Below are 22,662 nucleotides of genomic sequence, written 5' to 3' on the forward strand. Positions count from 1 at the left end.
CCTCCGCATCACCCTTCTTTGTGCCCAATGTATGAAAGAGTGGTCCATGATCCAGTCACAACCCGGAATGTTAATGACCCCCATTAGCTCTGCAAAATAAGAAACTTCCATTAATACCCGCTGCTTCCCCCCACCCCTTCCACGTCCTTGCCTCTCTTACGTCCTCACGTATGTCAGGAACACCTGAGACTTCCATCTCCTGATCCCTTGGATCCCCACAGCCGAATTGCAGGAAGACCTTGTGAGACTGGAAAATTGGGCATCAAAATGGCAGATGAAATTTAATGTGGACAAGTGCAAGGTAATGCATATAGGGAAAAATAATCCATGCTATAGTTATACAATGTTAGGTTCCATATTAAATGGCATATTAATGGCAGGGGGAAATGTTCCTCTTGTTTTGGTCGCTATAACAAACTTAGGGGGTCATTCTCTAAAGGGATCGCACGCGAAAAGTCCCTTTTTACGTGCGATACCTAAATCGAGGCGGGCTCTGGGTGGCGTCGGCATCGGAAGGGGAGGAGTCGGGGCGGCACCGGGGGCGACGCTGCAAAGACATCGTTGAAAGCGAAAGGTAAGGACCCTTATCGCCGCCAGTTTCACGCCGAATAACTACACCTTTTATGGTGTAGTTATTCGGTACGAAAGCTGACAGCCAGCGCACCCAGTGGTGCGCTGGCTGCCGGCTTTCGCAGGCCCGCCCCCCCAGTACCACGCGATTCACTATTCTCTGCGAGAATAGTGAATCCATGCCTTAGGTGATGAATCCTGCAAAAACTGGGGGGGAGGGGGGGGCGGGCCTGCGAAAGTCCGTAGCCTTCGAACCATGGTATTGAGATTTTGACAGCCGCAGTGTGCCGGCTGCCAGCTTTCGCACCAAATAGCGCCACCGTGAAAGGTGGTGCTATTCGGCGCGCTACTGCCATCGATAACGTTAGTAACATTATTGCTGGCAGCGAAGCCACCATCGACTCCGCCCCCTCCCTGCCACGACTCCGCCCCAATCTAATTTCCATGCTATCGCACGTGAAAAGGGCCTTTTCGCGTGCGATAGAGGCTTATCGCACGCGATACGGCTATATTGCGTGCGATAAGCCTTTGGAAAATAACCCCATTAACCAGATAAACTTATCTGGCTAACTTTGGAGATATATATAGCTGGCCCAAACAGACTTAGCCAACTAAGTCATCCAGCTAACTCTGAATATCGAAGTTAACCAGTTAACATAGCAAGTTATCTCAACTTCTTCCAGTCACGCCTCCAGAATGCCCTTAACTTATCTGGCTAAATTCTAGCCACCTAAACTTATTAGTCTGATAGAATTTAGCCATATATATGACCAAATATTCAATTAGTTGACTAACTACTGAGTGAGCTTGCTAAATGCTTTTGAACATGGACCTCCCAGCTATTAAGAGCAGAGGACCACTCTAAAATGGCACATAAAAAGGGCTTACATGTAACTAGAAATGCACCTCACACACTTTTCACACTCTAAAATCATACATACCATTTGATACATTCCTATTATCTTTTCCTGGTACTATGTTCTGATGAGGTTTCAACAGACTGCTGTTAAAGAACATAAGAAAATGCCATACTGGGTCAGACCAAGGGTCCATCAAGCCCAGCATCCTGTTTCCAACAGTGGCCAATCCAGGCCATAAGAACCTGGCAAGTACCCAAAAACTAAGTATATTCCATGTTACCATTGCTAATGGCAGTGGCTATTCTCTAAGTGAACTTAATAGCAGGTAATGGACTTCTCCTCCAAGAACTTATCCAATCCTTTTTTAAACACTGCTATACTAACTGCACTAACCACATCCTCTGGCAACAAATTCCAGAGTTTAATTGTGCGTTGAGTAAAAAAGAACTTTCTCTGATTAGTTTTAAATGTGCCCCATGCTAACTTCATGGAGTGCCCCCTAGTCTTTCTACTATCTTTCTACTATCTACCACTTTATGATTTTCTTGTTGCTTTAATAAAAGGTATTTTGGGAAATTTAAAAAGAAATGCAGCACTATCAAGTCACATTCATTAGCACAGAATGTGTCTGTGATTATTTTTGTTACTCAGACTTGGTAAATAAGTTTTAGTCTCAAATTTAAGTCTCAAATGTTGAGTCAGTTTGGGCTTGAAAGAGCTAAACAAATCATGTGCATTACACACTTCCATTTACTGTGATTTTTAAAGTAGCTTCTTGTTCATTCCCATAACTGAATTTAATGTTTTTTTGTAAGGTTTATTGTTCAAAAACTGTTTCATAATTAATTTTCACCAAATAAATACAAGAACAGGGAATATTAAGAATACATTAAAGCAGAAGATTACTTAGGAGAGATAGTAGAACTATTTTTATGCAGGTATACTATAAAGGTTTTGTTTTGTATTCAAAAAACATTTAAAAACTGTCTTGATTTCCCATTTTGCTGGATCATGTTCACAGGTAATATGTTCAGTGTTATCTAAAAGATTAAATTAAAAGATTGTAAAATCAGTCTTAGCATTACCTGTTCCAGTCCAAGCTGATTTTCCATTACAAAGTACTACACTGAAACCAGAACCCAGGTCCTTTGTCCAAGTCACCTGTAGAAAATACGTTTTCTTTGGATCAGAAATTGGACTGATTCTGCTGATTCTCTTCTCCATACTTTCGATATCTGTTTTAGTAACACAGAGAAATTTTTATTTCAACTTTTATAGAAAAATATTAGTGTAATTTTACGTGTACATAATTATGCAAATGAGATAAGTTATTGAAGCCTACACAGCAGTAGTACCTCCTGCTTTCAGCAAATTTAATTCTCTTCAGAGACCAAGTCACATATCAGATGCTGTCTGAACTGCGCCCAGTTTTGTACCTCAGGCTCTGATGGAGTACAAAGGAAGAACTCAGGTTTTGGCTGAGTTAATAAAAGTTCTAAGTTTTTAAAATTATTTTCTTGATTACAGAAAGTCATACAGAAAACATGCACACCACAAAGAATACTCTGAACAATTTAAAAACTGTATATGCAGTGCTGCTCATTGATGTAATTTAAGGAAAAGTCTAAAAAAACAAATCAGTTATGTCCTCAAGTTGTCTGTGAATTCTTAAACCTGGTCAGTATACATTTTACAAATTATCCATGTGCATGAAGGCTTTTACTGCTGGAGATAACCTTCACGCCTTCCTCCTATCTCTGATGAGAGGACAGGAATAGTCAGCAAAAAGAAAATTAATTAAAATGCATTTTAAAATCATTGTGCTCATTTTCAATGTTCTTATGTTCCCCCTTCACTTTTTTCTTATAGTGGAAACAGTAAGTGAATCAGGACCCACATTCTACTCTATTGAGTCCACAAATCTATAGGACCCTTACCACTCCCCCATCTTAACAAGGTCTCCCAAATTCGTAATGTACCTGGATAATTCTCCCTTTAGTTCAAAAGTTACTTACTCTAATACATACGACAACCAGACTTGCTGGAAAAAAGGCTTTTCATAGGAGATTTACCTGGGCTTTTCCAAGGTCTGGCTATGGTGCGTATAGCAGAATTCAGAAGGTGATTAATAAGAGGGATACTATTTAGTTTCTAAACAGACTATAACTTCTAAAGAACAGGCAACAGGTTTAAAGTTAGCATAAATCCTTTACCTCATAAATTGAAGAGATAAATTTTGACCAAAAAATGGTTAATGCACCTCCATCACATACAGAAGAAAGTTCCTGTTTCCCTACAATTTCCTCAACAATTGTCAAATGATCAGGGCCGGTGAAGCACTAGGCGAACTAGGCGATCGCCTAGGGCGCCTAGCATTAGGGGGCGCCGAGCCGCTGGTAGCCGATAAGAAGGCTCATAGGGCCGCCGAAGATCAGCAGGGCCGTGGAGGACCTCACGTCACCACGGCCTGAAAAAAAAGGTTGCTCTAAGCCTGCAAAAACTCCTCCTCCTTCCTGCCCCCGCGGCCCCGGAAGAAAAATGTTGCCGGAGCCACGCGGCAGGAAGGGGGAGGAGCATCAGCCGCGTGCTGGAAGAGGAGCATCAGCCGCGTGCCAGGAGCATCAGCCGCGTGTCGGAAGGAGGAGGAGCATCAGCCATGTGCAGAAGAGGAGCAGTGCTTACGGGCCGCCGCAAATCACACATTGTGGGCGGCCCGAGAAGACCAGGGCCGCTGCAGAGCCCATCCTGCGGCGACCCGCGAAGAGGAGGCCCAGAGGTGAGAGACAGGCTGAGAGTGTGTGTGTGTGTGTGCGCGTGTATGAGATGAGTTGAGTTTGTGTGTGAGAGTGAGTTGAGAGACTGTGTGGGAGTGAGGACCTGAATGTTTGCAGAGACAGCATGTGAGAGCCTCTGTGTGTGTGTGTGTGAGTGTGTGTGAGAGAGAGACAGCATGTGACAGTGAGAGCCTATGCTTGAGCAAGATAGCATGTGGGAGTGAGAGAGAGTCTGTGTGTGTGAGAGTCAGACAGCATGTGCCAGTGAGAGACTGTGTGTATGAATGATTGTATGAGAGAGAGCATGTGACAGTGAGAGCCTGTGCTTAAGCAAGATAGCATGTGGGAGTGAGAGAGAGTCTGTGTGTGTGAGAGTCAGACAGCATGTGCCAGTGAGAGTCTGTGTGTATGAATGATTGTATGAGAGAGAGCATGTGAGAGTGAGAGCCTGTGTGTGTGTGTGTGTGTGTGTGTGAGAGAGAGAGAGAAAGCATGTGAGAATGAGAACCTGACTGTGATTTTGAGGGAAGAAGACAGATGGAGAGAAAAGAAATAGAAAAAAAGACAATATAAAAGGAATTGGCAAAAAAAATAAGAAAGGAAAGGTGGAAAAAAAATCCTGTGACCAACCGATTAGAAAACTAAGATCAGACAGCAAAGTAAAAAAAAAAAATTTACTTTTTACTGATTGGCACATGTAATCTTTGGGAATGTGCAAAAGTAGCACTTTCTCTATGCACAATGTAGGAGATCAGCATGGAGGAAGTGGAAGCCCGGGGCCTGCAGAGAGGAGGCAGCAGAATGGGCTTCAGTGCCAGTAGCAGCAATCACCAATCAGTGCCTCCCCAATAGCCACGCAGCAGCAGTGACAGTGGCAGCAGAGGAATGAGAGAGGCTCTGAGGTTGCTGGCAAAAGAAAGAGAGGGGGTCTGCCTTTAATGTGTGCATGTGTATGAATGGGAGACTGCCTGGGGGTGTATGTGTGTGAATGCATGGGTGCCTGCCTGAGGGTGTCTGTGTATGAGAATGAATTGGTGCCTGCCTGGGGATCTGTGGGTGTGAGAATGAATGTGTGCATGCCTGGGGGATGGGGAGGGAGTGGTGTGAAAATGAATGGGAGCCTGCCCGGGGGTCAGTGTGAGAATGATTGGGAGCTTGCCTGGGTATGTGTGTTTGTGTGTATGTGAGGAAGCCAGTGAGAGTGAGAGCATGAGTGTGTATGAGAAAATCCAGGGGTGTAAGAGTGTGTGTGGGGGGGGGGGAGTGTGTGTTGGGGAGTGTCTTACACCTGAGAGTGTGTCAGTGTCTGTGAGAGCAAGAGGTTATGGTAGGTATAAGAGCATGAATGTGTATGTATGTGACAGTGTATGTGTGAGAGAGAGAGGATAACCTCCTAATCCTCGACAATATCAGGGTGACTGGAAATCAAGAGCTTCCATGCATGGACAGCAGGGGCTTTTTAAAATTCTTATTAGTTTTAATTATTGGGTGTTATTTGATATATGTGCTGTTTTGAAATATTTTATTGGTGTTTGGGAAATTGTAAAAAATGTATATGATTTTAATTAATAGAAATTCTATTTATCAGTAGTTTTAAAATATTCTTTTATTAGTATGGTTTTACTATTATAACTGATGCTTATGTTTCTTGATTTTATTGTTTTATGAGGAACTGTGGTTCTGTTTTTCCATTATTAATACACAGAGTCTGGCTTCTTGGGGTTTCCATTTCAGTTTTTTCTAATTTGTGCTCCTTTATTTTGTATTCTGTATTTGGTGAGGGTCTGTTTCTGCTCTGTGTGTGTGAACATGATGAGAGATTCTGCTAGCATGTAGTGTCTGTATAGGGATCTATAGCAATCAGGTTTGTTTTGTTTCCTCAGTAGGTGATGTATTGGTATTCTAGGACCCAGTGTAATATTTATCCTTGCTTATTCACAGGTAGGGTTATTGTTGTTTGAGCCCTTGGTGTTATTACTGTTATGTTATGATGGGATTGCAGTATAGATTTTGAGTGTCTTTTTTGCGGGGTTTTGTGTTAGTTCACAATGTGCCTGGCAGTGGAAGGTGTTTGTGCTGTTGTTACTGTGAGGTGACACCAGAATTTGAAAATATCTTTTAGTATGATGAGCTGTAAGAGAAACATCCAAGCTCCGTTGTTTGGGGGAATTTCAGTGGATGCACAGAGTTACAGAACTGGGGGTGCAGGATTTATATTGACATTCTGTCCCTTCCTATAAATTCCAGACTTCACTCTCATAGCCATATAGAATTAGTTGAATGAGGCTATCAAATAATTTTATAGTGTGAAACTGGCCAGCTTTTTAAAATTATGCAGAAGACCCTTTGGACTTTATTAACACTTTTTTTATAACCAATTTTAAAGCATTTCTTCATCACACCCACCTATAGAGGTGGGTGTGATGAAGAAATGTCATTTTGGCTTCCCCCCCAAATTCTTCTGTTTAGAGATGCCACTGATTTTCTGTGACCTTAAACATTAGTACAAGAAGGATTGGGGGGGGGGATGCTGGAGAGGCACACAAATGCATTGGCCCCTGGGTGTCGGAGACCCTTGGTGCACCACTGGGTGCGAGTCATATGGGGCCGCAAGCGATGGCAAAGAGGAGTGGAGATTTGGCGGGCCGCAAGCAGTGCCCAACCTGCTCGCGACCCAGAAAACCGCACAGTCAGTGGGCGTGATCGAGAATGAGGTAGGAATAAGGGCCAAGACCAGGGGATGGTGGCGCCATGGGGGGGGGGGGGGGGTGCAAGGGAGAAGGCTCGCCTAGGGCGCCAAATCCCCTTGCACCGGCCCTGCAAATGATGTAACACTGATCTTTTTCAGAGAGCTTGGAGGGTAGTTTCACTTTTATATTAATTTGCATCCATTTTTCTGAGCAAATGCACTGATAAGAGTTTTCACGCCTGAGTCAAAAGTATAGATTCAACTTTAAAAAAAATAGCAGCTTAGGAAAAGTTGTGCATGCCAGGTGTTTTAACAACCTTCTTGCATCCACATGATAGGGCTAAGGCATTAGTCTTTTGGCCACTGTTTTTAAACCTAGGATAATGTCTCAAAATGGGTTGTTTTGCACAATGTATGGCAAAAATGAACCTCACAGATAAGCCAGGATATGTTGAACACAATTTCAATCTCTCAAATTTATTGTTAGTGGTTGCTTCAATATTATTTGTACCAAAAAGAACTTTTTTCTGGAGTTCATAAGATGTGAAGTGTACAGGCAAAACATCAAAGTGTGCCTGGAAATTCCTTTTAATCAGGTAGTGGCACCCAGTACAACTAGGACTTCATCTGAATCTTTCTGCCACGATGCAGCTTTTCCTTGGATGATATACCCTCTTTCATCCAACTTTTTCATGCACTTTTTGTAAACCCTCCTAATTTAAACATAGGGTTTGTGCCATATAAAAATAAATGGCAGTACATTACCTCCTTTTCATCTTCAGAGGCCCAATAATGTGTAAAGTGTGAGTAAGAAAAGACCTGCAGGAGAAACCAGTTCTGCCTGGCAACAGGACACACCGATCCTGAAAGGCAGTCTTGTCAGACTCACTTGTGAACTCTGCCACAGTCAAGGTCAGCTCGTTGATCAAGATGTCACAAGATCAGAGATCAGGCACCCTGGTCAGGAGATGTCACATGACAGGAACAGTCACACATTGTAGAAAGGGGGGGCCAAAAGTCGGAAGGGAAGGAGAGACCCCATTCTGTGCTCCTGTTTGACTATTTATGAGCTCTTCGCATATTCCTATCCTAGCTTTATAAAACAACATGGGAGAGGGGCTCAGGAAGTGGCAGCAGAAAATAACTAACACCTGAAGGTGACACTCAAGCCATCACTCCCTGCCCCTCCCTAAAGTCCAGCAAACAAGCTTCACATGCTGGAAAGCACTGCATGGACAGTGATTTACAATGTCGTTCCCTACTCACAGACAGACTGCTCCAGAGTGAGATAAAGTATCTTTTAATGTTATGAGGATAGTTAGCTAGGTTTACTAACAACACCCTAAGCAAGTCTAGGTTATGCACTACCATCCCCTGCAGATGAACCAGTTAGGGGAGGTCCAAATTATGCAACCCTTCTAGCATATTTTTTTCCAGTCCCACACCAGGCTGGGAAGAGCTGAGTTTAATAAAATCAGGCTAAGGCAATTCTTCCAAGCAATACTGGCTCAATTATAGGGAACGCCCGGCTGAGACACCCAAATATGACAAGCAACACAGAGGGTAAGGAGCTTAGGTTTCTTAGAAATAACAGCTATCAGTCTATCAGCATGCTGAATAAACATCTGAAATGTGTGCGTCCAGCTGAAGTCACTACAAAAAAAATGTAGGCATCCAAAATTTAGGTGTCCGAATTTACTTGGACATCCCAAAACTCAGGCATCCGAATTATCATAGGTATCCAAAATTTAGTATATGCGCTGCCAAAGTGAGCACGAGGCATCCAAAATTTAGGCGTTCGAATTTAAGAATACCAAAACGTAGGCACTCCACACCGTAAATCGATGGGCACAGAGGCTGTACTGCATGGGTGCAGATATAAGCATGAACGAAATTAGGAGCACAGATAGACACTCCCAACCAACTGAACATCCAACAAAACGTCCAACTAGGCATCCGTGTCTTAAAATAATAAATAGGGCAAAGAATTTCAATGTAGAAATATGAAAAAAAACATTTACTTAACATCTGAAACAAATAAACTACTAATATATCCTTCATACATGAGAAAATGCCAGTTTCAATCTTGGAATCTGTTTTTAAAAGAATTATATATAAAAGCATATGTCATTAGAAAATGGAAACTGAAGAAAGGTATTATGAGGACAAAAAATGACTTTTACATGCACATATTGTTAGATATAAGTGCTTTTCCTCTTCCAAGCACACAAAGCAGTCCAAATCTTTAAAGTAGTATGCCTATTGACACTAATTGGTGCATTTCATTCAACTATTACTGACTTTTTTCTTTTCTAAAATGAATCCCAGCAGAGGCCACATTACATGCTAAGGTATAGTATAATAAATACTGTATCATGATAAAATCTATGTTCTGAAATCACTACAATTAGCAGCCTATTTTTCTGAATGAGAGCACTCAAGTTAATTGCTCCATTAGAAAACTAGTTCCTTCTTTCTGAACTGTAAGTAGTCTTATGAGCATAGCTGCAGAGGCTTCTAACACCTGCAGTAAAAGCAATTTAAGGGAGTAAAGGCTACTTCTGCAGGGTGAAAAAGAACTGAAATTTACAATTTGGTATCATGGATACGGTCGTAAATAGTTGGAGCAGACACCAAGAGTTGGCTCCTGCACAATACCCTAAAGCTGCTGAAGAGGACATAAATATTTCTTTGTAAATTAAGAAGCCTCTTGTTTATTGAGAAGCAACTGTATAGGCAATTGTTCAAAGCTCGGATCTGTCAATTCCAAAACCATCATCAGCTAATTTCTTCCAAGAAAGAAAAAGTTGCTTATTTAGGTCTTGGATACCAAAAGCACCACAGACACAAAGTGCTAAAGACAGAGCTCAATTCTCAACTGTTCTCGGACTGTCAAAAAGGCCAGTGATTTAAACAGGAGGAGCAAAACTGAACTGCTCCCACCTGCGGGCTTGCCTCAGATCCTTGCTTCATAAGTGAGGTGCTGATAGGCATTATGACCTTTTCTGCCCTTGGAACAAAACATTAGCTTTCTGTTAGTTCTAATCATTCAAGGGCCGATGTAATAAGTCAAGCATTAAGACTAGTCACTGAAATTCAACGCACAGTTTCTTAATGTACATGTTAAAAAAAAAAATCTAACTCCCAATGCAGTAAGCAAATAGTATACTATTTCATTGGAAGTTTAAAAGAAAAAAAAAGCACACAACCAACAATGTGCACACAAATCTGAGCTAAAATGTCTGCTCAGTGCACATTTTAACTCGAGTGGGGAAAAAGGAGTCTCTCAGATTCATAATTTATGTCGACAAAACATGGTTTGTGCTTTTTGTGCACATAAATCATGAGGCAAGAGAGGGAATAGCCGAGTCCAGGGGACAGAGATCGTGGGAGAGGAAATGAGACGATTCATGGCTCAAGACCCTACAACATTGCTGTTTCCTTCTTGGTCACCTGAACATTACAGACAGCTTCCTCCTGATTCCCATCTCCTAACCAAAAAGCTTGTCCTTTTTTGAAGAGGGGATACCTGATGTCACTACCCTTTTTGGCAAGATGCTGTAACCCGCGATGTTTTGAGGGTAGGAGAGAAGAGGCAGAAACTATATGGAGGGAGAGAGAGAAGGAGAGAGTAGCCCTGTGGGGCATTTTAAAAATATTTGATGAAGAGGAAGGGAAGATTTAAGCGCACAGATCACCTTTTGTGTGCGCAAATCCAAAGTGCAGGTCTCCAGTATCAGACTGCCCGATTAGCCCAATGCGAACACTAGTGCCAGAAACTGTACTTCACGGCTGAGCAGGAATAGAATTACCAGCATCAAGAGAACATGAGTTAAGCCAATTTTTATTTATATATTCATTTTTATATACCGCTGTTCATAAAAACATATCACATCGGTTTACATTTGTTATCAAATATTCATTTAAAATATTTGTATTTCCAAAGTTAAAAGAATAGATAGAAATACATAATTACATAATAAAATAAAAACAATAAAATAGTTAAAGTATTCAAATTTAAACGTTTAAAGATTCAAAAAGTTAAGAACAGCACTAAGATAAATAAATATTAAGTACTAAAAGGGTATAAAATCATTAAAGTTCTTGGAAGGCCTGTTGGAATAGCCAAGTTTTTACACCCTCTGCACTAGGGGCAATAGCTAATGCCATCGGTTTCATGGAATTTGCATAAGAGGTTGCTAACCTATATGCTCATTATGCACACATTTTTTGTGCATAAAACCCCTTGCTGATTCAATAGTAAAGTTTACGTACAAACAATGTGCACACGATGACAGTTTAAACTGTGCACTCTATCATGAGCACCCCTCAGTCCTGTGGAAGCTTTTGTCCATTGTTACAAATGGGGGAAGAGGGGAGAGACAGAATGCGCTTGTTTTGTTCAGTGGGTAAATGCAAAGTTATTGTTAAAACAAACTTTCTGAACCTCTTAAAAGCAGTCCAAAGTTTTCTCGGTAATAGATTTACTCTGGTTGTAATTAACTCAGAAGTAATGTGTTATGTTTTGGTATGGATGTGAACCCTGGTCTGGAATGAGAGGTGTCACCGCCCACAGGGAGGAGCCCCGTGGGCCTCACTGCCAGGCGTGGTCTCAGTAGCTTAGGACATAGCTGTAGAATAGAGTATGGGAGAAAGAGAGAGCATAACCCGAGTAGCGGGATATGCGATAAAGATGCAGTTCTTGAGCAGAACCCGTGGAGCGGGTACTGCACTGTAAGTACAGTTCTTAGCAGAGGGTTAAACTCAGGAGGGTACCCTCAGATGACACAATTCGGTAGTGGTCCACAGCGTGGGATACGCCAAGGATGACTGTACGAGGCAGATGGTATAAAGGAGGTCTGAGGTCCTGGAGCCCAGAAGTACTTGGAGAGGCAATATGTATCCTCCTGCAGCGCAGGGTAGATGTAGTGAATCCTGCTGGTGAGATTGCAGTAGTGGCCCGAGGCTCGGGGTACACCGCAGAGAGAGAATCCCAGCAAGGCTTGGCAGAGATGAAGCGAGGTGAACTCACAAGGCTTGGTTCCTGGAGAAAGGCAGGAAGGCTCTCCGAGGAGCAGATAGCCTAGAAACGCGGAAGAGCCCCCAAGGAGCGGGTTCTCAAGAGCGTTCCCCACCGAGACAGGAACAGGAAGTCCAAGAAGAAGCGGACTCAGCAACAAGGAGAACTCTTTGCTAACTTGTCTGAGATCAGGGCCAGTCAGCTTAAATACAGCGAGGCAGTGACGTCATGCTGAGGGGACGCCCCCGATGTTCCCGCCATGATGTGTATTAAAGATGGCCCGTGTGCTCGCTAGGTAACTCCAGGAACAAGATGGCGGTCGGCATCGACCATGCCGTCCCAGGGATGCCAGGGAGGTCGGCGTCGCTGGCGGAAGCCGCCACTCTTCCAAGAATAGACGAAGTAGCAAGAAAAGAGGTGAGCATGAGAGGTCGCAGCCGTCTGTGACTGACGGGTGCAACATAATGTTTATCTGTTTATGCATATTTATAAATCTCTCGTGCACAAATTTGTTCTAGGCTAGGTACAAAAGTCATTTACATGCAATAATAGAAAGAACATACAAGACCAACAAACATGTTTTAATTAAGAATATGAAAGAGAAGCCTTTCAATATTATTATGACTTTTGATTAATAAATCTATGTGTGAAGGACCTGTGCCTGATTAATTTAAGCTGGCTACGGTTACACCCACTAAGAAAATTGCCAATTTATCCTTAAGCGAGTTGTCCAATTTTTAATCTGCCTTCATTGGCAAAGATTTTTGAGAAATGTGTTTTGTTGCAAATAGATTCATTTCTCAATAGCAATGCTGTTTTAGATGATTACCAGTTTGGCTTTCGAAAAGCCCAGAATACTGAATTATTGTTACTCTCACTTTTGGATTCTTTGGATTGTAGATTGGAATGGTGCAGTTAGATGTTTCCGCAGCATTTGACATCAACTGATTAAATGGTTGCAAAATATTGAGATATGCAAGATAGTTTTTAACTGGTTTAGGACTTCTTTTGCAAGGGAGGAAACAGCACGTGTAATTAGGAAGTTCCTTTTTCTCCTGGGGTTTATTAACTTCAGATGTTCCAAAGGTGTTAACCTCAGTTTTTTGTTTTATTTTTTTTTAAACATCCTTTCGCCTGCTCACCTGTTCTGGCTCGCGCAATCGGCGCTGCCTTGTCGGGGCAAGAGCCCTGCGTTTGCCTCAGCCAACCCGCCACCCGTCTTTGCATCTGCCCGGGAGACCACGTGGATGACCTCTGCCACACCCCCCCGGTGTTCAACAGGCCAATCGGAGGCCAGGAGCCACGCTGATGACAGCGCCCGGAGACCTGCAAATCCCCTTTAAATCTGACCTCTCTCCTGCGGTGCCCGCCTTTCGCTTGCTCACCTCTTCTGGCTCGTGCGATCGGCACTGCCTTGTCAGGGCAAGAGCCCTGCGTTCGCCTCAGCCGACCCGCCGCCCGTCTTTGCGTCTGCCCGGGAGACCGCATGGACGACCTCGGCCGCAACCCCCGGTGTTCAACAGGACAATCGGAGGCCAGGATCCATGCTGATGACAGCGCCAGGAGACCTGCAAAGCCCCTTTAAATCTGGGCTCTCTCCTGCAGCGCTGGACGTCACGCGCACAAAGGAGCGCGACCAAAGGGGCCTGCCTTTGGTGCGCCCCTTCGTGAGCCATCTGCCCCACAACTGTCGCTCAGAACTTACTCATTCAGATGTCCTCACCTATGACGACAACCACCTCCTAGTACTGCCTTGATATTCTGTGCTATTATCTTACTGATGGTAATCAGTGCTATTGTTTCACCTTTACTGTGGTAGCCATCAAGATATTGTAATCTGTTTTTTTTTCCTATTGATACATCTTCTCTCTTTTTTAATTATCCGAAGCAGAAAGCCTGTGAGGGAGTCAGTTGGACTGTTAGATGATCGAGGGGTTAAAGGGGCACTTAGAGAAGATAAGGCCATCACGGAAAGATTAAATGATTTCTTTGCTTCGGTGTTTACTGAAGAGGATGTTGGGGAGGTACCCGTAATGGAGAAGGTTTTCATGGGTAATGATTCAGATGGACTGAATCAAATCACGGTGAACCTAGAAGATGTGGTAGGCCTGATTGACAAACTGAAGAGTAGTAAATCACCTGGACCGGATGGTATACACCCCAGAGTTCTGAACGAACTAAAAAATGAAATTTCAGACCTATTAGTAAAAATTTGTAACTTATCATTAAAATCATCCATTGTACCTGAAGACTGGAGGATAGCAAATGTAACCCCAATATTTAAAAAGGGCTCCAGGGGTGATCCGGGAAACTACAGACCGGTTACCCTGACTTCAGTGCCAGGAAAAATAGTGGAAAGTGATCTAAACATCAAAATCACAGAACATATAGAAAGACATGGTTTAATGGAACAAAGTCAGCATGGCTTTACCCAGGGCAAGTCTTGCCTCACAAATCTGCTTCACTTTTTTGAAGGAGTTAATAAACATGTGGATAAAGGTGAACCGGTAGATATAGCATACTTGGATTTTCAGAAGGCGTTTGACAAAGTTCCTCACGAGAGGCTTCTAGGAAAAGTAAAAAGTCATGGGATAGGTGGCGATGTCCTTTCGTGGATTGCAAACTGGCTAAAAGACAGGAAACAGAGAGTAGGATTAAATGGGCAATTTTCTCAGTGGAAGGGAGTGGACAGTGGAGTGCCTCAGGGATCTGTATTGGGACCCTTACTGTTCAATATATTTATAAATGATCTGGAAAGAAATACGACGAGTGAGATAATCAAATTTGCAGATGACACAAAATTGTTCAGAGTAGTTAAATCACAAGCAGATTGTGATAAATTGCAGGAAGACCTTGTGAGACTGGAAAATTGGGCATCCAAATGGCAGATGAAATTTAATGTGGATAAGTGCAAGGTGATGCATATAGGGAAAAATAACCCATGCTATAATTACACAATGTTGGGTTCCATATTAGGTGCTACAACCCAAGAAAGAGATCTAGGTGTCATAGTGGATAACACATTGAAATCGTCGGTGCAGTGTGCTGCGGCAGTCAAAAAAGCAAACAGAATGTTGGGAATTATTCGAAAAGGAATGGTGAATAAAACGGAAAATGTCATAATGCCTCTGTATCGCTCCATGGTGAGACCGCACCTTGAATACTGTGTACAATTCTGGTCGCCGCATCTCAAAAAAGATATAATTGCGATGGAGAAGGTACAGAGAAGGGCTACCAAAATGAGAAGGGGAATGGAACAACTTCCCTATGAGGAAAGACTAAAGAGGTTAGGACTTTTCAGCTTGGAGAAGAGACGACTGAGGGGGGATATGATAGAGGTGTTTAAAATCATGAGAGGTCTAGAACGGGTAGATGTGAATCGGTTATTTACTCTTTCGGATAGTAGAAAGACTAGGGGGCACTCCATGAAGTTAGCATGGGGCACATTTAAAACTAATCGGAGAAAGTTCTTTTTTACTCAACGCACAATTAAACTCTGGAATTTGTTGCCAGAGAATGTGGTTAGTGCAGTTAGTATAGCTGTGTTTAAAAAAGGATTGGATAAGTTCTTGGAGGAGAAGTCCATTACCTGCTATTAAGTTCACTTAGAGAATAGCCACTGCCATTAGCAATGGTTACATGGAATAGACTTAGTTTTTGGGTACTTGCCAGGTTCTTATGGCCTGGACTGGCCACTGTTGGAAACAGGATGCTGGGCTTGATGGACCCTTGGTCTGACCCAGTATGGCATTTTCTTATGTTCTTATGTTCTCTCACTATATACTACCCGCCCTCGCCTTACCTCCTCTCTCTGCTCTCAACCGTCAGCCATGTCTCCCTACTCTGGCTGTAACATGACTACCTTTCCCTTCCCCCGTGTACACCACCCAACCTACAGAATCCCCTGTCTCCCCCTTACTAACCCCCCAGCTCAGCGCAAATCCCTCCTCCCTCCTCCCCATCCTTATCTCTCCCCTTGACACAACTACTAGGATTCACAATCCTCTCCTTAGTCCTTTTCGCCCAATCTCTCTCTCCAAAAAAACCCCCATACTCAACGATCTCCTGCTTGACTGCAAGCCCGAAATCTGCTCAGTCAAGGAAACCTGGCTCAAGGACTCTGACATTGTTATCCTAAACCAGCTCCCCACGCTCTCCTATGATATATTCCCATCCCTAGATCTAAAAAAAGAGGCGGAGGCATCCTTCTAGCAGTTAAACAGCACCTCAAACTCAGACCACTGAACATTAGCACCCCACCCAGGGGATTTGAAATTGGCCTGTTCAAATCCCCTGAACTCCAAATCTGCCTCGTCTACACCCCCTCCCCCCAGCCTGCTAGAACCCAACCCATCCCCCTTTATAGAATTTATATCCGACAACATAAACATTGAAATCCCGGCCATCATACTTGGAGATTTCAATATCCATGTCGACTCCACATCCCTCACCCCATCCTGTGAAACCTTCCTTGACTCACTCCAGGCCAAAGGCTTTTCACAGATCATCTCCTCCCCCACACATAAAGCTGGGCACACCCTAGACCTCATTTTCATTAACTCCTGCATCAACTCACCTAACTCCGCCTCATGCACTCCAGTACATCAGGTCTGACACCTATCGCAAATTCTGATAATGTTATCGCAATGTGCACTAACTTAGCTCTTCGCATAGGTAATTAGCGCAAATTGCGATAAACTGAAGTTTTGCATAAACCACGCCCCTTTTGCAATCGCATGCGGTACTTACTGCATTTTGATAAATCCAGGCCATAATTTGTTTGCTATTTCGAGGGTGAGGTTGTTCCATGAAATAAGTGCGGCTTCAGGAGTGGAGCAGTCAAGTTTGGTCAGGGATTCAGAGAGTGCAGTGGTAAGATCCTCGGTGGAACAGGGTTTTCTGAAGATGAAGGAGTTACTGTAAGAAGGGTTGCAAGTGCTAGGGGTATTTACGGAGAGGCACTCCAGTACCCTGGTCAGGTTATTCCTATTCTGCCCCTTTGATCTGGAATATGTTACCAGGTAAACTTAGGCAACAGAGGGATATGAAAAGTTTTTAGGAAATCAGTGAAGGCTTTGCTTTTTAAAAATACTTTTAGATGGTTGTTTTATAGTTTTACTTTGTTTTATTTGTTGTTATTGTGTTTTGCTTTTGTGTAAAATTAAATATGTATATTTTTGTAATCCACACCAATTTTATTGGAGGCTATGGAATATAAAATATAAAAATATATCTAACAAGAGGCATCAATTATAGATCAATAAAATGTAATTCAACAACATAATTCAATAAGAGCATCGCTCTTAAATCAATAAACATAGCCCAGCCATATGATATATTAAAAGCAAAATCAATGAAAAGCCTCATAATACAGTTTTGACCATTTTCATAAAGGTTAGATAATCACCAATAGTTTGTCCCTCCAATGGTAATGCATCTAAAAGTCAACTGTCTGATACTTGCTTGCTATGTGACCTTCAGACTGGGCTCAACTAATCGGGCCCCTTGGAAAGATCTTAGAGGACTACAGATCTTAGAGGAATACAGTAAATTATGGAAGTCCAAAATAGCCCATTCAGTCTGTCCAGCACGGTGTTTAGAGTTGTAACTGCTACTCCATGTATGTTACCCCTATGCCTTCTTGGAAGCACAATGCAGTCATTTCAGTGCTGTTTTGTGCTGAACCACCACGCAAATCAATCTCAGAAATACAACTCTCCATCCTACCTCAAAGACTTGAAACCAAGGCATAAAACCTTAAACTGGATGTGGTATTTAATAGGTGATCAGAGGGGCTCTGCCAAAATCAGTGTCAGCATATCCCTTTATTTACAGCCAAAAGTAATCTGAGCTGCCAAATTCTGTAACAGTTGAATACAGTGGATGTTCATACTAAGCAAACTACTCACTAACACATTGCAATAGTCCTGTCTACCAGGGATTAAGGCTTTCATCACCTTGATCAAATCAGATGTCGACAACAAAGGGCAAAGTTGGCATATTTATTTCAGATAGTATAAACCCCTCATTAATGAACGGAAAGGAATCATAGTCAATCTACAGCCTCTAAATCTTTAACTGGAACAGTAACACTATCCGGAAAAACAAAACTACTATTCAATTTTAATAACCTTGTCATCCCGAAACCCACAATTTCATTTTTAAGGAGTTCAGTTTCACTCAATTCTTGGTCAGCCAGTCACTCACTATAGAAAGGCAAACAGAAATTTGAGGACTTCTGTCCTATCTCCTAAGGAAACAGAGCAATTATCATCTGCATAAAGCAGATATTTCACCCCAAACCCCTGATTTAGCTTTCCTAAGCCAAGTAAAGAAGAGGGCAATTGACAACCCCTGTGGAACATCTCAAAACAGTGAATGTAAAATCAGAGGAGATAACTCTCATTACAACTGCCTTAGATCTGCCAAAGAAAAGAATTAGCCATTGTATCCCACCAATTCTCGAAGCAGCCAGTTTGTTAAGTACAGCATAAGTAATAAAGCCTCATTCCCTTTCTCCAGATCTAAAAGAATGCCATCTGTGAATTCAACAAGGGTAGCCTCAGTACCACACCCAGCTTTAAAACCCAATACTTGTCCAAGTAATTTTGCAATTGGAGGGCTACACTCTTCAATAGACTTGGTCAGAAAAAGGTTAGAAACCAATAAAAAGCTTATATCAATCTCCTTTTCTTTAGCATTGGGCACCCAACTGCCAATTTTAACATAGCAGGTAGGTAACTTCTTGCACCAGTGCATTAGATACTTGAAATTATTTGTTTCAGATCAGAGCTGGCTGTCCCTCTCAAACATGCTGGACAAGAATTCAAAAGGCATAGTGGTCAAACATTCCCATAACATTATCAACCCCATTCATCTTCATTTTATGTGAGATCCCACAGACAGATTCTTATTAATCAAATAAATTTTACTCACAGAATGTTGCACAACATATTTACACTCTAGATGGGAGGGTACGAACTCTTACATGGCATGGTGGATTCAACAGAATACCAATGATACGTTCTAGTTAAGAAATTGTGAAATAATTTGATGACACCAGAGACATTTTTGAGGAATATTGAAGATTTTGGTGACATCATTGAGTGTCATTCCATTGAAGATATGGTGACTTTATACAACCAGAAATGGTGAAATTTTCTTGATAAAAATGTCTCATTTAAGAACTCAGCATTTTAGACTGCAGAAGGTGGTTCCTTGGTTTACCAAGAAGCTACAAAGTTTGAAACAAGCTAAGCATAGAATAGAGAGGACTTATTCTCCTACTGAGAAGAATAGGAGTTTCTGGAAGATTACAATGCAACAATTTAGGAAGTCTATTTTAGTAAGAAAGAGACTGATCAATCATCATCCTTCAACTTAACATCATCCAAGAAATCAAAGGGTAAGAAATGAGATACAGCATATGCCTCCTCCAAGTGCATAGGCCCCTCTACATCCTGCCTAAATGCAATAAAATATAGTATATCAAACAAATTAGAGGCCAAACTGGAGGCTGGAGAATCCACATGTACATTAAAAGCACCTAAAATCAACACTTTGTTGAATTTAACCAAAACATCAGCTATAAAGTCCATCAGACTTAATAGCCTCCTTTTCAAGACTAGTTGGCATATGATAAATAGATAAAATTTCCTTGACTAATCCATCACCAAACTTTCAAAGAATACATTTGATCCCTTCTTTGAATGAAAATGGAAACAGAGACAGTATAATGGTGCAATACCAAATCTCCTCCTCTCCCCCTTTTACCCACCTGTGGCTAGTGCACGGCAGCAAACTGAGGGAAGGTGGGAGGCAGCATAATGAGACTGCTGTACCATCTTTCTCCTATAACCACATCTCTGTGATACACATAGTGACCCCTGCATTCTTCAGTAAGATACTGTATTAAGTGTCTCTTTTCTTTAACCAAACGTGCATTAACTAAAACAATACTTGAAACTTGAGGTCTCCCATAAAATTTGCTGCAAAGGAATTATGGGAAACTGAACCAATACATTCCAATTATTATGTTCCTACCCCAACTCTGGTCATAATCAAATGATTTCTTATAATGATTAACCCCATACCCATCATTACTGAAATGGCATGGCCATCCATCTCCAATCCCCTCAGACACATAACCAATCGTTTTATTTCCGATTTTGTTTCTTATTTTGCTGAACCTATAACTATGTATGTCACTTGGTAAACCGCTGTGATCTATACATGATATGATGGTATATAAAATGTCTAAATAAATACACTACCCAAACACACAGCACTGATCTCTACACAAACACAAAGCAGTAAAATGCAATTCGCCTTTAACAAACTTCGTGGACCATCCAAAGCTAAGAAGTACCCAATACACCCACCCAGAACCAAAATCATTTATTATTTAACCTTAGCAAAGAACATTGCCTTTGTTCTGATCTATATCATGTTGGGGAAAAAAAAAAAGCTATATACACTAAAATACAATGCTTTTAACACTTAAACACATGGCTTCATAGGGAAAATAAAACAATAAAGCAGTGTGCTACAAACTTAGAGGTCTTGTAATGCAGTTGTGCAAATGGATTCTGTTATTTTATGGTGCTATACACCATTCTGAGGCAAAAGTAACTTGAAACAGACACTTTCTCTCATACACACTTAGTCATACTTCACACACACAACTTACTTTCTACATGCATCAACGCCTACTTTGCACATCCACTTCTCAGCTACTCAAACACATAGCTCACATTTGCATTTATTTTATATTATCTTGATATACTGTAATGTATTTATGATAATCTAAATCACATTGGGTCCGCTTCAGAGGGAGTAACAGTATAGAAATAGAAAATGCCCTTACTGATTCAGTTACTGAAAACGGTAAAGTATTAAAAACAGGTCCTTCCTAATAAAAACTCAGAAAATCTGTGAGAATTCTCAATTTTCTTTCTTAAAAGGTTGATGTGCAGTTGCTAAAAATCTGATTGAGCCCAGCTGTTTGCCAATCCCTGTCAAAGGCTGTCCCTTTTTGAGGTCATACACATCAAATTCCTGTTTATCTCTAGTGCTGTTCCATCAGCATAAAACTTTTGAACACAGGTTTTCAGTGGATTTACAAAACTACTGGATAGTATTGGACTGCATAGTAATTCCTGGACTACTGCAACCTGCTCCTTACCACTAAATAAATTTTCTGAATTTCAGTCTGTACAAAATTCAGCAGAATGATTTATCTACTGAAGACACCATTAGGAGGATACAAACCCTCTTCTCAAATCACTACATTGACTTCCATTTGCTTTTGCATATAATGGGACGCTGCTATACCAGGGTACAAATTATATTGCAATGATAAGGTAGATCAACCTGGTTGGGGGTTGGGGTGGCGCTTTATGTTAGGGAATGCATAGGAGTCCAACAGGATAAAGAGCTAGCAGGAGACTAAACACAGTGTAGTCCTTATGGGTGGAAAGTCCATGTGTAATGGGGAGTGTAGTGATGGGGTATACTACCATCCACCTGGCTAAAATGAATAGCTGGATGATGAAATGCTAACAGAGGTTAGCAAAGCGAGGCAGCACAGTAATAATGGGTAGGGATGTGAATCGTGTGCCCGATCGTTTTAACGATCGGGTTCAGCAGCGGGGGGGGGGGGGGGGGGGGCGCGAAATCTGATCGTTAAGAGATGTGAATTGGGATCGGTTCCAATTCCAATTCACATCACTAATTTTTTTTAGTGAGGCCCGTGCCGATAAAAAAAAACCCCATCCCGACCTTTAAAATTACCCCCTTAGCCTCCCCCACTCTCCCGACCCCCTCCCCCAAAACTTTTTACACATACCTGGTGGTCCAGGGGGGCCGCGGGGAGCGATCTCCCGTTCCCAGGCCATCAGCTGCGCTAAAAGAAAATGGCGCCGATGGCCCTTTGCCCTTACCATGTGACAGAGTATCCGTGCCATTGGCCGGTCCCTGTCACATGGTAGGAGTACTGGATGGCTGGCGCCATCTTTAAAGATGGCTGCCGCCATCGTAAAGATGGCGCCGGCCATCCAGTGCTCCTACCATGTGACAGGGGCCGGCCAATGGCACGGATACCCTGTCACATGGTAAGGGCAAAGGGCCATCGGCGCCATCTTTATGAGTGGCAGCCTATGGCCCAAGAGCAGGAGATCGCTCCCTGCGCCCCCCCCCCCGGACCACCAGGTAATTTTAAAAGGTTTTGTGGGGGGTCGGGAGGGTGGGGGAGGCTAAGGGGGGGTCGGTTTAAAGGGTCGGGTGGGGTTTTGTTTTTTGGTTTTTGGTTTTTTTTTTTATCGGGCCATCGGCGCCATTTACATTAGTGGCAGCCAAAATGGCGCTGATGGCACGAGAGCGGGAGATCGCGCCGGGAGATCGCGCCGGGACCCCCCCCCACTGGACCACCAGGTAATTTAACATTTTGTGGGGGTAAGGGATTGGTTTTAAAGGGTCAGGTGGGGTTTTTTTTTTTTTTTTTATCGGGCCATCGGCGCCATTTATATTAGTGGCAGCCAAAATGGCGCCGATGGCCCGAGAGATGGCTACATCTGGAATCTACCAAGGCCTAAATAGAGGCTCCCTTTAGTTCTATGTAGATTATAAAGTCCTTAAGTCTTGTATGTAGGACATCCACAAAATTGCAGCTTTGCTCCTTCTCATGTTGTTCTGCTAACTTGAGCTCATGCTCCAGGTCGTCAAGCCAAGGAAATTCTTCTTTGCATGGAC

General features: G+C 42.4%; 1 protein-coding gene across 5 annotated transcripts in view; it reads right to left on the reverse strand.

Annotated features, from left to right (window-relative positions):
- Positions 1-22,662, reverse strand: part of XRCC4 (X-ray repair cross complementing 4) — a 607,418-nt gene that overhangs the window by 471,240 nt on the left and 113,516 nt on the right. For all 5 annotated transcript variants that reach the window (XM_029573821.1, XM_029573829.1, XM_029573847.1 and 2 more), the window contains one exon: positions 2,516-2,665. In XM_029573821.1, coding sequence (XP_029429681.1) covers positions 2,516-2,654 — 139 coding nt within the window. In that variant the 5' untranslated portion in view covers positions 2,655-2,665. The remainder of the gene's footprint in view (positions 1-2,515; positions 2,666-22,662) is intronic.

The sequence above is a fragment of the Rhinatrema bivittatum genome, chromosome 1, assembly GCF_901001135.1.
Source record: "Rhinatrema bivittatum chromosome 1, aRhiBiv1.1, whole genome shotgun sequence".
In the NCBI taxonomy this organism is placed as follows: Eukaryota; Metazoa; Chordata; class Amphibia; order Gymnophiona; family Rhinatrematidae; genus Rhinatrema; species Rhinatrema bivittatum.